The 14,259-nt window shown below is 45.6% G+C and overlaps 1 protein-coding gene across 2 annotated transcripts in view; it reads left to right on the top strand.

Moving 5' to 3' along the window:
• POLR3E (RNA polymerase III subunit E) overlaps nt 1-14,259 on the top strand; it is a 35,650-nt gene that overhangs the window by 4,833 nt on the left and 16,558 nt on the right. For both annotated transcript variants that reach the window (XM_019751670.2, XM_019751669.2), the window contains exons 2-5: nt 11,171-11,243; nt 12,314-12,364; nt 13,114-13,191; nt 13,830-13,945. In XM_019751670.2, the coding sequence (XP_019607229.2) occupies nt 11,208-11,243; nt 12,314-12,364; nt 13,114-13,191; nt 13,830-13,945 (281 nt within the window). In that variant the 5' untranslated portion in view covers nt 11,171-11,207. The remainder of the gene's footprint in view (nt 1-11,170; nt 11,244-12,313; nt 12,365-13,113; nt 13,192-13,829; nt 13,946-14,259) is intronic.

Here is a 14,259-nt window from a genome sequence, read left to right as displayed (position 1 = left end):
TTACTCCCCGTGACTGTTTTGTAACTGCCAATGTGTACTTCTCAATCCCCTCCACTTTTCCATCTGTCTCCCAACCCCCTCCTATTTGGCGACCATCAGTTTGTTCTCTGTATCTGTGAGTCTGTTTCTGTTTTGTTTGTTCATTTATTTTGTTCTTTAGATTCCACATATAAGTGATATTATATGGTGATATTATAAGTGGTATTTGTCTTTCTCTGTCTTACTTCACTCTGGGTCCATCCATGTTGTCGCAAATGGCAAGATTTCATTCTTTTTTATGGCTGAGTTGTGTATATGTACCACAATGTCTTTATCCAGTCGTCTATCATTGGCCACTTAGGTGGCTCCCACATCGTGGCTCTTGTAAATAACGCTGCAATGAACGTAGGGATGCGTATATCTTTTTATATTAGTGTTTTGGATTTCTTCAGATAAATACCCAGGAGAGGGGTTGCTGGGTCATAAGATAGTTCTGATTTTTAAGCTTTTGAGGAGCCTCCATACTGTTTTCCACAGTGACTGCACCAATCTGCAATCCCAACAGTGCACGAGGGCTCCCTTTTCTCCGCATCCTCGCCAGCACTTGTCGTTTGTTTATGTATTGATTACACCCATTCTAGTAGGTTTGAGGTGGTATCTCATTGTGGTTTTGATTGGCATTTCCCTCATGATTAGTGATGTTGAGCTTCTTTTCATGTGCTCATCGGCCATCTGTACGTCCTCTTTAGAGAAATGTCTGTTCAGATCCTCTGCCCATTTTTAATTGGATTGTTTGGGTTTTTTCGGTGTTGAGTTGTATGAGTTCTTTATGAATTTTGGATGTTAGCCCCTTATTGGATGTATCATTGGCGACTGTCTTCTTGCATTCAGTCGTCTGTCTTTTCATTTTGTTGATGGTTTCCTTTGCTGTGCAGAATCATTTTAGTTTGATGTAGTCCCATTTGTTTTTTTCTTTTGTTTCCCTTGCCTGAGGAGACATATCCCAAAAAATATTACTAAGAGCAATGTTGGAGAGTTTACTGCCTATGTTTTCTTCTAGTTTTATAGTTCCAGGTCTTACATTTAAGTATTTAATCCAGTTTGCATTTATTTTTATATTTGGTGTAAGGAGGCAGTCTAGTTTCATGTTTTGTTTTGTTTTTGGCATGTATCTGTCCAGTTTTCCCAAAACTATTGACTTTACCCTGTTGTATATTCTTGCCTCCTTTGTCATAGATTAATTGACCATATAGACGTGGGTTTATTTCTGGGCTCTGTATCCTGTTACACTGATCTATGTGTCTGTTTTTATGCCAATACCATGCTGTTTTGATAATGATACCCTTGTAGTATAGTTTGGTACCAGGTGGCATGATACCTCCAATTTTGTTCTTCTTTCTCAAGATTTCTGTGGCGATTCAGTGGTTCCACATAAATTTTAGGATTATTTGTTCTAGTTCTGTGAAAAATGACATTGGTATTTTGATTGGGATTGTGTTGAATCTATATATTGCTTTGGATAGTATGGACATTTTAACTATTTTAATTCTTCCTATCAGTGAGCATGGTATATGTTTCCATTTATTTGTATTTTCTTTAATTTCTCCAATATCTCTTAATTTTCTGAATACAGGTCTTTTACTTCCTTGGTTAAATTTATTTCTAAGTATTTTATTTTTTTGATGCAATTGTAAATGGAATTGTTTTCTTAATTTCTCTTCCTGAAAATTTATTATTGGTATATAAAATGCAACTGATTCCTGAATATTTTGTATCCTGCTACTTTACTTAATTCATTTATCAGTTCTAACAGTTTTTTGGTGGAATCTTTGGGGTTCTCTGTATATAGTATTTCATCTGCAAATAATGACAATTTTACTTCCTCCTTTCCAATTTGGATGCCTTTTATTTCTTTTTCTTGTCTGATTGCTGTGGCTAGAACTTCCAGCACTATGTTGAATAAAAGTGGTGAAAGTGGGTATCCTTGCCCTGTTCCTGATCTTAAGGGGGATTCTTTTAGCTTTTCCACATTGAGTATGATGTTAGCTGTGGATTCGTCATGTATGGCCTTTATGTTGAGATATGTTCCTTCTATTCCCACTTTGCTGAGAGTTTTAAATCATAAATGGATGCTGGATTTTGTCAAATGCTTTTTCTGCATTTATTTATATGACCATATGATTTTTATTTTTCATTTTATTTATGTGGTGATTTGCAGATATTTAACTGGATATCCCTGCATACCAGGAATGAATCCCACTTGATCATAGTGTATGATCTTTTTAATATATTGCTGAATTCAGTTTGCTAATATTTTATTGAGGATTTTTGCATCTATGTTTATTAAGGATATCGCCTATAATTTTTTTTTTAAATGTCTTTGTCTGTTTTGGGATCAGGGTAATGGTGGACTCATAAAATGAGCTTGAGAGCATTCCTTCCTCCTGGATAATTTTGGAATAGTTTGAGGAGAATAAGTGTTATTTCTTTTTTGAATGTTTGGTAAACTTCACCTGTGAAGCCATCTATCTGGTCCAGGACTTTTGTTGGGAGCTTGTGAATTACTGATTCAGTTTCCTTGGTGGTAATCGGTCTGTTCAGATTTTCTGTTTCTTCTTGATTCAGCCTTGGAAGATTGTATGCTTGTAGGAATTTATCTGTTTCTTCCAGATTGTCTAATTTGTTGGCATATGGTTGCTCGTAGTAGTCATGGTTGCTCGCTTGCGGGTTGTGGAAGAGTTTACGAGGCACAAAGTAATAGAAGTTAGAAAGTTTATTTAAGAGAAACACCGGCAGAGGAGCTGCCAGTAGAAGAGTCTACTCTAGACTCTTCCAGAGTAGACAGCTGCCACGGGTTTCTGTTTAGCTGGGGTTTTATATTCTCTAACCAGGATGTGATTTGCTTCAGCCTATAGTGGAATCTTCTGTTGTGTTCAGCTTTGTCCGTTGGAGTAAGGGCCGGTGCAGTTAAATTTTATTGAAACGTTTGCATGTGTTATGTAAATTTAAGTGCAGTCATCCACAGAGTCAAATGGCTATTCATTCCTGGTTACCCATACCCGTCTTATCAATGGTATTTTCTTAAAATCTTTTGTATTTCTGTGGTGTCGGTTGTCACTTTTCTTTCATTTCTGATTTTAATTATTTGGGTCCTCTCTCTTTTTTTCTTGATGAGTTTGGTTAAAGATTTGTCAAGTTTATCTTTTCCAAAAACCAGCTCTTGGTTTCATTGATCTTTTGTATTGCTTGTTTTGGTCTCTATTTCATTTATTTCCACTCTCGTCTTTATTATTTCCTTCCTTGTACTCACTTTGGGCTTATTTTGCTGTTCTTTTTCCAATTCCCTTAGGTGTAAAGGTAGATTGTTAATTTGAGATTTTTCTTGTTTATTTAGGTAGGCCTGCATTGCTATGAATTTCCCTCTTAGGACTGCTTTCACTATTTCCCATAGATTTTGGGTTGTTGTGTTTTTATTTTTGTTTGTCTCAAGCTATCTTGATTTCTTTCGTGATCTTATTATCGACCCATTCATTATTTAGTAGCATGTTATTTAGTCTCCATGTTTATGTTTGTTTTTTCTGTTTTTTTCTTATAATTGATTTCTAGTTTAATACCGCGGTGGTTAGAGAAGACATGATTTTAATCTTTATAAAACTTATTGAGATTTGTTTTGTGGCCTAACATGTGGTCTATATTGGAAAATGTTCCATGTGCACTTGAAAAGAATGTATATTCTGCTGCTTTGGGGTGAAATGCTCTAAAAATATCAAGTAAATCCACCTGGTCTTGTGTGTCACTTAAGGCCACTGTTTGCGTGTTGATTTCTTTTTTTTTAAATTTATTGGTGTGACCATTGTTAGTAAAATTACATAGATTTCAGGTGTACAATTCTGTAATACATCATCTATAAGCATGTTGATTTTTCTGTCTGGAGGATCTGTCCCTTGTTGTCAGAGGGGTGTTGAAGTCTCCTACTATGATTGTGTTACTGTTGATCTCTGCCTTTATGTCTGTCAATATTTGTTTTATATATTTAGGTGCTCTTGTGTTGGGTGCATAGATGTTTACTGGGGTTATGTCCTCTTGTTGGATTGATCCCTTTATTATTATGTAATGTTCTTCTTTGTTTTTTATTATAGTCTTTGTTTTAACATCTATTTTGTCCAATATAAGCATTGCTACCCCAGCTTTTTTTTTTTCCTTCTTGTTTTTATTTGCTTGAAATACCTTTTTCTATCCCTTTACTTTCAGTCTGTGTGTGTCTGAGGTGGGTCTCTTGTAGACAGCATATGCATGGGTCTTGGTTTCTTATCCACTCAGCTACCCTATGTCTTTTGATTGGAGCATTTAACCCATTTACATTTAAAGTGATTACTGATAGGTGCGTAGTTATTGCCGTTTTATTATTCATATTTATTTTTGTTTGTGAAGTCCTTTTAACATTTCTTGTAATACTGGCTTGATGGTAATGAATTCCTTTAGCTTTTTCTTTTCTGGGGAGCTCTTTATCCTTAAATATTAAACGAAAGCCTTGCTGGGTAGAGTAATCTTGGTTGTTGGCCCTTGTTTTTCGTCACTGAATATTTCCTGCCAATCCCTTCCGGCCTGCAAAGTTTCTGAAGAAAAGTCAGCTGATAATCTTATGGGGGCTCCCTTGTGAGTAACTAGTTGTCTTTCTCGTGCTGCTTTTAGGATTCTCTCTTTGTCTATAACCTTTGCCATTTTAATTATGTTGTGTCTTGATGTGGGCCTGTTTGGGTTTATTTTGTTTGGGACTCTCTGTGCTTCCTAAGCTTGTATGTCTGTTTCCTTCACCAGGTTAGGGAAGTTTTTCATCATTATTTTTTCAAATAGGTTCTCGATCCCTCTTCTCCTTCTGGTACTCCTATGATACGAATGTTGTTACAATCGGTGTTGTCCCACAGGTCCCTTAAACAATCTTCATTGTTTTCTATTCTTTTTTCTTTTTGTTGTTCCAGTTGGGTGTATTCTGCTACCTTGTCTTTAAATTGCTGATTTGGTCCTCTGCTTCATCTTAATTTGCCGGTGATTCCTTCAGTGTATTCATTTCAGTTATTGTATTCTTTATTTCTGACTGGTTATTTCTCATGGTTTTTATGTCCTTCATTGTGCTTGCTATCTCTTTGTTGAAATTCTCACTAAGTCTCTTAAGCATTCTTATAATCAGTGTTTTAAACTCTGTCTCTTATAGGTCGGTTACCTCCATTTCATTTAGTTCTATTTCTGGAGGTTTCACCTGTTTTTATTTGGGACACATTTTTTTTGTTTCCTCATTCTGGCTGCCGCTGTGTGTTTGGTAGATGTGTATTAGGTAGATCTCCTGTGTCTCTCAGTCTTTGCCTGGTGGCCTTATGTAGTGTGTCCTGTGTGGTCCAGTGGTGCCGTCTCCCTGGTCACCTGTGTCCCAGGAGTGTGTTCTAGGAGTGTCCCTTGTGTGTATTTTCCTGTCGTAGTTGAGCCTTGATTGTTTTGGTGCATCGGTGGGTGGGGTTGACTCCCGCTGACTGGCTATGAGGATTGGCTACTACCCTGGTGATGAGGGGGCTGACCCCTCAGAGGAGTCTTCACCCCGAGGATCTTGCACCTGTTGAGACCCCGCTTTTGGTGTGCTGCTTGTGGGGCTAACCAGGTAGTGCTCTGGTGTGGTCTGAAGCTGCCTCTGGTTGTATTGTTTCTGGTGTCTCAGGAGTGTCTCCCATGCAGCCCAATTTCAGCCTCGCCTGTTACCGGCCCGGAGCTACATGGTAGGTGCCTCCAAGCTACATGTGGTTGGCTGCTGCCTGTGCTGGAGCTGGAGGCATGTGGAGTGGCCTCGCTGTGAACTGAGGCTGGCTGCCCCCAGTATTAGGCCCGGGGAAGCTTAGCCAAAGGCCCGGGCCCCTAGGCCTGGTATTGCCACCCACCAACTGCCTGTGAGGCCCAGCTGTTGAAGGAGGCTCCTCAGGTGCCCTGGCCAGGCTGGTTGTCCTGGCGCTGAGAGTGGCCTCAGTGATGCAGCACCTGCTGGGGAGGCGGAGTTCAAGGGAGTCACAAGGTGTGACATGTTGTTTTCACAATGAGTGCACATTTAGGTCTCATGCCAGTGCCTGGCTGTGACCACTCTGCACAGCGCCCTGAGAACCTGCAGCCGGCACCGCCTCAGGCTCGCAGATTCCTGAGAGCTGCCCCCAAGTGGCTGCGGTGCAGTTTGGGGTCACTGTCTACCACCAAAATCTCCCCGGGCCATTGCGGATTGTTGGCTGCTGTTTTCAGCTTGTGGGGCAGGGCCAGCCACCCAGGCGCCCGGAATGCCCCTGGCAATGCAGCTCTCGGTGGGCGGAGCAGGGTTCCGGGGAGCTCAGGTGTGCCCCGTGGTTTCTACAGTCAGTACACTCTCGGCTCCCCGTGCTGGGCCCGCGAGCACCCTGCAAAAACGTCCCGAGAAGACTGTGGTGTGTGGCCTTTTTTATATTGCAGTATGTTCCCTCTGTTCTTATTTGCTGAGAGTTTTTATCATAAATGGATGCTGGATTTTGTCAAATACATCTTCTGCATCTATTGATATGGTCATGTGATGTTTATCTTTCACTTTGTTTATGTGGTGTATCACGTTAATTGATGTGTGGATCTTGAACCAACTTTGCATCCCAGAAATGAATCCCACTGGATCATGGTGTGTAAGATTTTCTTAATGTACTGCTGAATTCGGTTTGCTAGTATTTTGTTGAGGATTTTTGCATCTGTGTTCATCAGGGATATTGGCCTGTAATTTTCGTTTTCTGTAATGTCTTTGTCTGGTTTTGGTATCAGGGGTAATGGTGGCCTCGTAAAATGAGTTTGGGAGCCTTCTCTCTTCAGTTTTTTGAAATAGTTTGAAAGGGATAGGTGTTAATTCTTCTTTGAATGTTTGGTAAAATTCACCTGTGACGCCATCCAGTCCAGAACTTTTGTTTGTTGGGAGTTTTTTGGTAACTGATTCAATGTCTTTAGCACTTGTAGGTCTGTTTACATTTTCTGTTTCTTCTTGATTCAGTCTTGGGAGATTTGAGATGTTTAGGAATTTATCCATTCCTTCCAGGTTATCCAATTTGTTGGCATATAATTGTCATATTTTCTTAGAATTGTTTGCCTTTTTGTCGTGTCAGTTGTCACTTCTCTTTCATTTCTGATTGTATTTATTTGGGTCCTCTTTTTTTCTTGATGTGTCTGGTTAAAGGTTTATCAGTTTTATCTTTTCAAAGATTTCGTTTATCTTTTGTGTTGTTGTTTTAGACTCCATTTATTTGTGCTCTGATCTTTGTTTCCTTCTACTCACATTGGGATTCATTTGTCCTTTTTCTAGTTCCTTTAGGTGTGAGGTTAATTAGATGGTTTCTTTGAGCTTTTCCTTGTTTCTCGAAGTCGGCCTGTATTGCTATGAATTTCTGTCTTAGAACAGCTTTGGTTGTGTCCCATAGATTTTGATGGTGGTGTTGTTTTCATTTATCTCAAAGTATCTTTTGATGTTTTCCTTGATTTCATTGTTAACCCATTCATTTTTAGTAACATGTTATTTTGCCTCCACGTGCTTGTGTGTTTTTCATTTGTCTTCATGTAGTTGATTTCTAGTTTCATGCCATTATGATAGAAGATGATTGATAGAACTTCAGTCTTCTTATATATGTATCGAGACATGTTTTGTGCCCTAACATGTAATGTATCCTGGAAAACATTCCATGTATGCTTGAAAAGAATGTGTATTCTGCTGCTTTGTGGTGAAATTTTCTAAAAATATAAATTAATGTGGTCTAATGTGTCATTTTAGGCCACTGTTACTGATTTGCTGCCTGAAGATCTGTCCATTGATGTCCATAGAGTGTTAAAGTCTCCTACTATGACTGTATTACCGTCAAGCTCTCCCTTTATGTCCATCAATGTTTACTCTATACATTTTGGTGCTCCTATGTTGGGTGGGTAGATGTGTACAAGAGTTACATGCTATTCTTGGATTGATCCCTTTATCATTATGAACTGTCCTTCCATGTCCCGTTACAGCCCTGTTTTAAAGTCTATTTTGTCCAATGTAAGTATTGCTACCCCAGCTTCTTTTAGTTTGTCTTTTCCCATTTCTTTCAGTCTTTATCTTTGGATCTGAAGTGGGTCTCTTGTAGGCAGCATGTGTATGGGTCTTATTTTCTTATCCATTCAGCTACCCTATGTCTTTTGACTGGAGCATTTAATCCATTTACATTTAACTTGATTATTGATATGTACTTATTGACATTTTATTATTCATCGTCATGTCCCCCTCTTCTTAAAGAAGTCCCTCCAACGTTTCTTGTAATACTGGTTTAGTGGTGAGGAACTTTAGCTTTTTCTTGTCTGGGAAGCTCTTTACCAGTCCTTTGATTCTAAATGATAGCTTTGCTGGGTAGAATAATCTTGGTTGTAGATACGTTCTTTTCATCACTTTGAATATTTCGTGCCAATCCCTTCTGTCCTGTAAAGTTTCTGTTGAGAAATCAGCTGATCGTCTTATGGGAGCACTGTTGTAGGTAACTAACTGCCTTTCTCTTGCTGCTTTTAAGATTCTGTGTGTAACCTTTGGAATTTTAATGATGATGTGTCACTTGATATGGGTCTTTTTGGGTTCACCTTGTTTGGGACTCTGCGCTTCCTGGACTTGCATATCTATTTCCTTCACCAGGTTATGGAAGTTTTCAGTGGTTACTTCTTTAAATACGTTTTAAATCCCTTGCTCTCTCCTTCTGGGGCCGCTATGATACAAATGTTGGTACACTTGATGTTGTCCCAGAGTTCCCTTAGACGATCCTCATTTAAAAGGCTTTTCTTCTTTTTGCTGTTCTGAGTGGGTGTTTTCTGCTACCTTGTCTTCCAGGTTGCTAATTCAATCCTCTTTTTCATCTAATCTGCTGTTGATTTCCTCTAATGTATTCTTGATTTCAGTTATTGTATTTTTCATTTCTGATTGCTTTTTTATGGTTTTGATCTCTTTGTTGAAGTTCTTTCTTAGTGAGTTCATCTGTTCTTCCTCTAAGTTCACTGAGCGTGTTTATAACTAGTGGTTTTGTTTTGTTTTGTTTTTTAAGATTTTATTGGGTAAGGGGAACAGGACTTTATTGGGGAACAGTGTGTACTTCCAGGCCTTTTTTCTAAGTCCAGTTGTTGTCCTTTCAGTCTTAGTTGTGGAGGGTGCAGCTCAGCTCCAGGTCCAGTTCCCGTTTTCTAGTAGCAGGCAGACTGCCTGAGCCACCGGGCCGGCCTGATATAACTAGTGTTTTGAACGCTGTATCTGGTAGATTGCTTGCCTCCATAGGTAGATCTGCTATGTCTCCCAGTATTGGTAGGTTGGTCTTATGTAATAGGTGTTCTGTGAGACCCAGTGGGATAGTCTCCTGTTCACATGTGTATGGTACTCCAGGAGTGTCTTTTGTGTGGGTTGTGTGTCCCCTCCTGTTGTGGTTGAGACTTGATTGCAGTTGACACATCAGTGGGTGGGACTGACGCTCAGACTGACGGGCGTGGCTATTGTGGACAAGCTGTTGTGCAGGGTCTGACCCCATGGAGAGGGATCCACTTTACGGAGGAGGTTCTGGTGTCAGTCGAGCCCACCATTTGGGTGTTTCATTTGTGGGGCTAATTGGGTGGTGCTCTGGTGTGGTCTGAAGCTGGCTACTAGATGTCTTGATTCTGGGGCCTCTTAGGAGGGGCTCAGATGTAGGCCAAGGTAGGCACTGTTTTTCCCCAGCTTGGCGCCCGGCCCCCTGGTGCGAGCAGCAAAGTGATCTGCAGACTGTTGCCACTTGTACTGAGCTTGGAGTTGTTTGGGAGAGGCTTTGCCATGAACCGAGGCTGGCTGCCAAAAGTGCCAGGCTTGGGACCCTTTGGTGTGCACTGCGATGTGTGACCTAAGGCCAGTCACCACTTGTGCTGGGTTGTGGCCACTTAGTTGAAGCTACATTCCAAGCTTGTGCCAGGCTTGGGGCCAGTTAGTAAGAGGTACAGGGCACTCTGAGGCCAGTTGCTGCTGGTTTGAGGTGTGTGGCCTTCTGAGAGATTTTAGGAAAGTCCGTAGCATGAGCCAAAGGAGACCACGTGTGTGGGAAAGCTGCTGGGAGAGGCTCGGTCTGGCACGAGATTTGGGTGGGGCGTGGTCTCAGGGAGTCATCAGGGCGGTGTGAACAGTGTTAGCCCAGTTCATGGAGAGCTCAGATTTGGCAATGGTGCCTGCCAGCACTTCTGTCCCCTGTCGGTGCTTCTGTCCCTGGACAGAGCGGCCACCTGCAGCCCTTGCCCTGAAGCCAGACAATTCATTTCCTCCCTATATGTCCCTGGTTCCTTCTCTGTAGCTTAGGGTGAGTGTTTGTGAGTGATTGAGTCTGCATGGGCCCTTTAAGAGGATGTCTGGGTCTACAGCTGCTGGCTCTCTCCTGGATGGAGTTGCTGCTGATTTTCACAGCCAGATGTTGTGGAGATGCCTCTTCCTGGCACTGGATCCCTGGCCTGGGGAGCCTGGTGTGGGACTGGGACCCCCTCACTCTTCCCAGAGGGTCTGTGCAGCCAAGATAGCCATCCTGATTTTTAGCAGCTACATGTTGGTGTGGGATGAGCCCATTCTGCGTCTCCGCCCTTCCCCCCCAGTCTCAATGTGGCTTCCTCTGTATGTCCTTCTTTATAGGACTTATGTTCTGCTAAATGTCAGGCGGTTCTCAGTGACGGTTGTTCTGTAGTTTAGTTGTAACTGATGTGGTCGTGCGAGGAGGTAAACACAGCCTTTATCTGCTCTGCCCACTTGACTGTACATATCTGACTCTTCTTTAAAGCTTCTCCATGGCCCCCAGTTAGTTCTGGAGTGTTCTAATCATGGCAGTGGACCAGCCAGCCTCCGTTCTCCTACATGGTGGTGAATTGTTCTTTGTGAGTGGTCAAAAACTCCTCAAAACTCGTCATTCTTTCCAAAAGGTGCAACTTGGGTCCACCTGTTTGCACCCATTGTTTGGTGGTTTCGTTTTTTTGGCCAAAGGTTATATAGTGGGCCGTCCACTGTTCACTCCATGATAGAAGTAGGAAGATCGTCTTCTGTTTGTCTCGGGCTGCTCCCTCCCGGAGCAGTGTCTGTTGCAGGATGGGCACCCTGGAGTGTTGGCTGAACGACTGACTGATGGTTCGGACTTTTCACTCTCCCTTACAGATCGAGTCTGAGGACCTGGCGGCTGGCTCCCCCTAGTATGGCCAATGAAGAGGATGACCCAGTCGTCCAGGAGGTAACTGCTGCTCCCACCCCTGCCCGGGCCGCAGGCAGCGGGGCTGGGTCCCTTCATCGTCCTCAGGCCAGCCTGGGACCCTCTCCCCCAGGTTCCGGCCTGGCTGACCACCCTCACGGTCATGTGGCGACCCTCACCCTGGCACTCTAGCCCCTTATCTAGGCCTTGCTGTGCACGCGGCCATAGGCTTACCAGCCCCAGACATAAGCCTCCTTCCAGCAGGATGCGAGTTTCATGAGGGCAGAGATTTTATTCTGAGTGCAAAGCCAAGTTCCTGCTTGGCACGTACTAGTTACTCAGTGTCACTTTGTTAAATGAATGAATGGGTTTGACAACTCCCCCTTGTTCAGATTCATTCATTCAGCAGTTGATCAGTGGGTCCCCTGGGGCTGTGACAACAGTGTTCCCGCCCTCGGGGCGCAGGATCTGGGGTGATACTGACGAGGAGTCTCAGAAAGGAGGCGGTGGGGAGGTAGTTTCCAGTCTCCAGATCAGGACACGTCCTCAGAGCCTCTGGGCCTTTGCACATGCTGTTCCCTCCACCTAGAAGGCCCTCACACTCAGGATGGGAGAGAGCGTGGTTCCTAAGAAGAGCTGGGAAGCAGGAGGTCAAACGCGTGGCGGTGGGAGGTGGGGGCAGCCAGTGTTGAGAAGAAAGGAACTAGGGCCGGTCAGTCTCTGAGGGGCTTGCAGACTACCTTAGACAGGGCGACGGCTGCTCCAGGCCCGCGGTAGAGGCCACAGGGGGGACGGGAGGGCGGTGGGCGGTCTTTCCCCTGCCCGGGAATCAGAGGCATTGAATGGCCCTGGGCCACAGCCTGGTCTGGGTAGCCCGAGGGAAGATGCATTTTTGTTGGGTTTTAGTGAACCTGGGTGGGGGCTTTGTGGAGAGTCCTGGATGTGTCCAGACTGGGGACTTGGTTCTCTTTGTTTCCAGCAATAGGTCTTCCCCCACCCCCAGGCAGCCTCGGGGCACTGCCCTTCACCTGAATCTTGAGGCTCACGTGCCTGCCAGGGCAGGTCAGGCACTGAGTCTGTCTCCTGGTTGAATCTTCTTCCCTTGTTCCCAGATCGACGTATACTTGGCCAAAAGTCTGGCAGAGAAGCTCTACCTGTTTCAGGTAATTCAAGCCCCAGCCCAGGGAGCTGGGAAGAGTCGCTGTGTTGCTACTGATGTGAGCCTTTAGGAAACAGCTAGAATGTGGCCGACCTGAACGGGCCTCCAGAAGCGTTCACTTCACACACTGCCTCCCCTGCCCCCCACATCAGCAGCGAGGGCCGTAGCTTTTAGAGAGAGGGTGCAAACCATGACATCTGTCCACCCAAGGGCGTATGTACAGTGGGGGAGACAGAAGAAAGTGTGTGTGTGTGTGTGTGTGTGTGTGTGAGAGAGTGAGAGGACAGGCGGGGAAGGGGGCCTCAGTGTGTTCAGAGCAGTGCCTTAAGGTATGACATAAAAGTCACTGCATGCATGACGCTGTCCGAGGTCAGTGGCAGACCAGCTCCCTTCTGTCTTTAGCTTTGTGTTATGCGGAAGCCACACACAATGACGGAGAGACTGGGTGATGAAACCCGCCTGGCCTGGCCGGCTTCGGGCAGCAGCCCTGGGCCAGGCGGGTTCCCCCTTTGCTCCCTCGTGGTCTCCTTCCCTGTCCTCCTGTGTGTGGTGGTTCGACCTTGGAGGTCACACTCCTCTCCCACGGGGGTGCTCTGGGGTCCTGAGGCTCAGCCACGTGCCTGGAAGTCAGACGTCCAAAACGGAGCCTCTGGGCTCAGACAGAGCGGGGCCGTCGGGCTTCTTGGCCAGAGTTCCCGGAGCAGCTCTGGTCGGGGCTGGGCAGCGTGCACTCATGGCGCTTCCCCTCCCCAGTACCCTGTGCGTCCAGCCTCAATGCCCTACGATGACATTCCACACCTGGCAGCCAGGATCAAGCCCAAGCAGCAGAAGGTGGGGCTGCCCCTCTGATGGGCGTGGGGATGGGAGGGCGGCCGTGGGTGGGAGCTGATGGGGGGCGGCAGCCCAGAACAGGAGTGGTTGGAGAGTTTGGAGGTGAGCGAGGGCCTTGAAAGCTGAGGAAGGAGTTTCCAGAAAGAAAGAGGCCCAGAGGAACAGGCTCAGGACGGGTGAGGGAATGGCGGGGGCTCCCGTGCACAGGGTGATGCAGGGCGACGGGGGGCCTCGGAGGGTGGGGTGACGGGCCCGTCTGGGCAGCTGCAGCTCCAGGCGCGTTGCCACGTGGGAGCGCTGTGCAGCGTTGCCAGGACCGCTGACTTTTCAGGAGGAAGTGGAACTGAGGATTCGTATGAGATATCGTGGTTTTTAAGTCCAGACAGAGCTCTGGGAGTGGAGTGGGAGGGTGACAAACAGGACTACATGCCTCCTTCCCTACCCCCCAAAAAACCACTCTGGCCTTTTCCATTGCAATTGGAGTTGGTGGCCTGTGGTGTAGACTGAAGCCTTGGGGCCCCTGGGGAGGGCCAGGGTTGGCAGGGACTGGGGTTAGGTGGTGGCCGTGGTGTGATCGGGGGTGTCCCTGGGGATAGTGCCTTAGGGTCCTCATAGCTGTGGGTGCTTGGTGTCTCCAGGTAGAGCTTGAGATGGCCATCGACACCCTGAACCCCAACTACTGCCGCAGCAAAGGGGAGCAGATTGCGCTGAACGTGGATGGCAGCTGTGCAGACGAGACCAGCACGTACTCCTCGTGAGTCCCTGGGCCTAAACGTGAGCCCTCCAGGGGCCTGAAGGGCACCGAGGCCGTGCACCTGTTGCTGGGCTCCCCACCGGGGTCCCACCCTTGTGTGGCTGGCCTGCTGCAGGCCCTTTCCTGTGGGAAACGTCCTCCCGGGAGGCCCCTCGAGGGGCGCGGCAGCTCCCATCCACTGCTCGTCTCCTGGGCCACAGACGGGCCTTGGGTTCTGTCATCCCAGCCCCTCCGGCCGCCTGGGTCCCTGGCTGCTGGGTTTCAGGAGGTGTCGGGTGGAGGGGCTGCAGGGCCAGCCCTAGGTCTGGAACTTT

This window comes from Rhinolophus sinicus, linkage group LG18, assembly GCF_036562045.2.
Source record: "Rhinolophus sinicus isolate RSC01 linkage group LG18, ASM3656204v1, whole genome shotgun sequence".
Lineage (NCBI taxonomy): Eukaryota > Metazoa > Chordata > Mammalia > Chiroptera > Rhinolophidae > Rhinolophus > Rhinolophus sinicus.
This window is presented reverse-complemented; position numbering and strand designations above follow the sequence as displayed.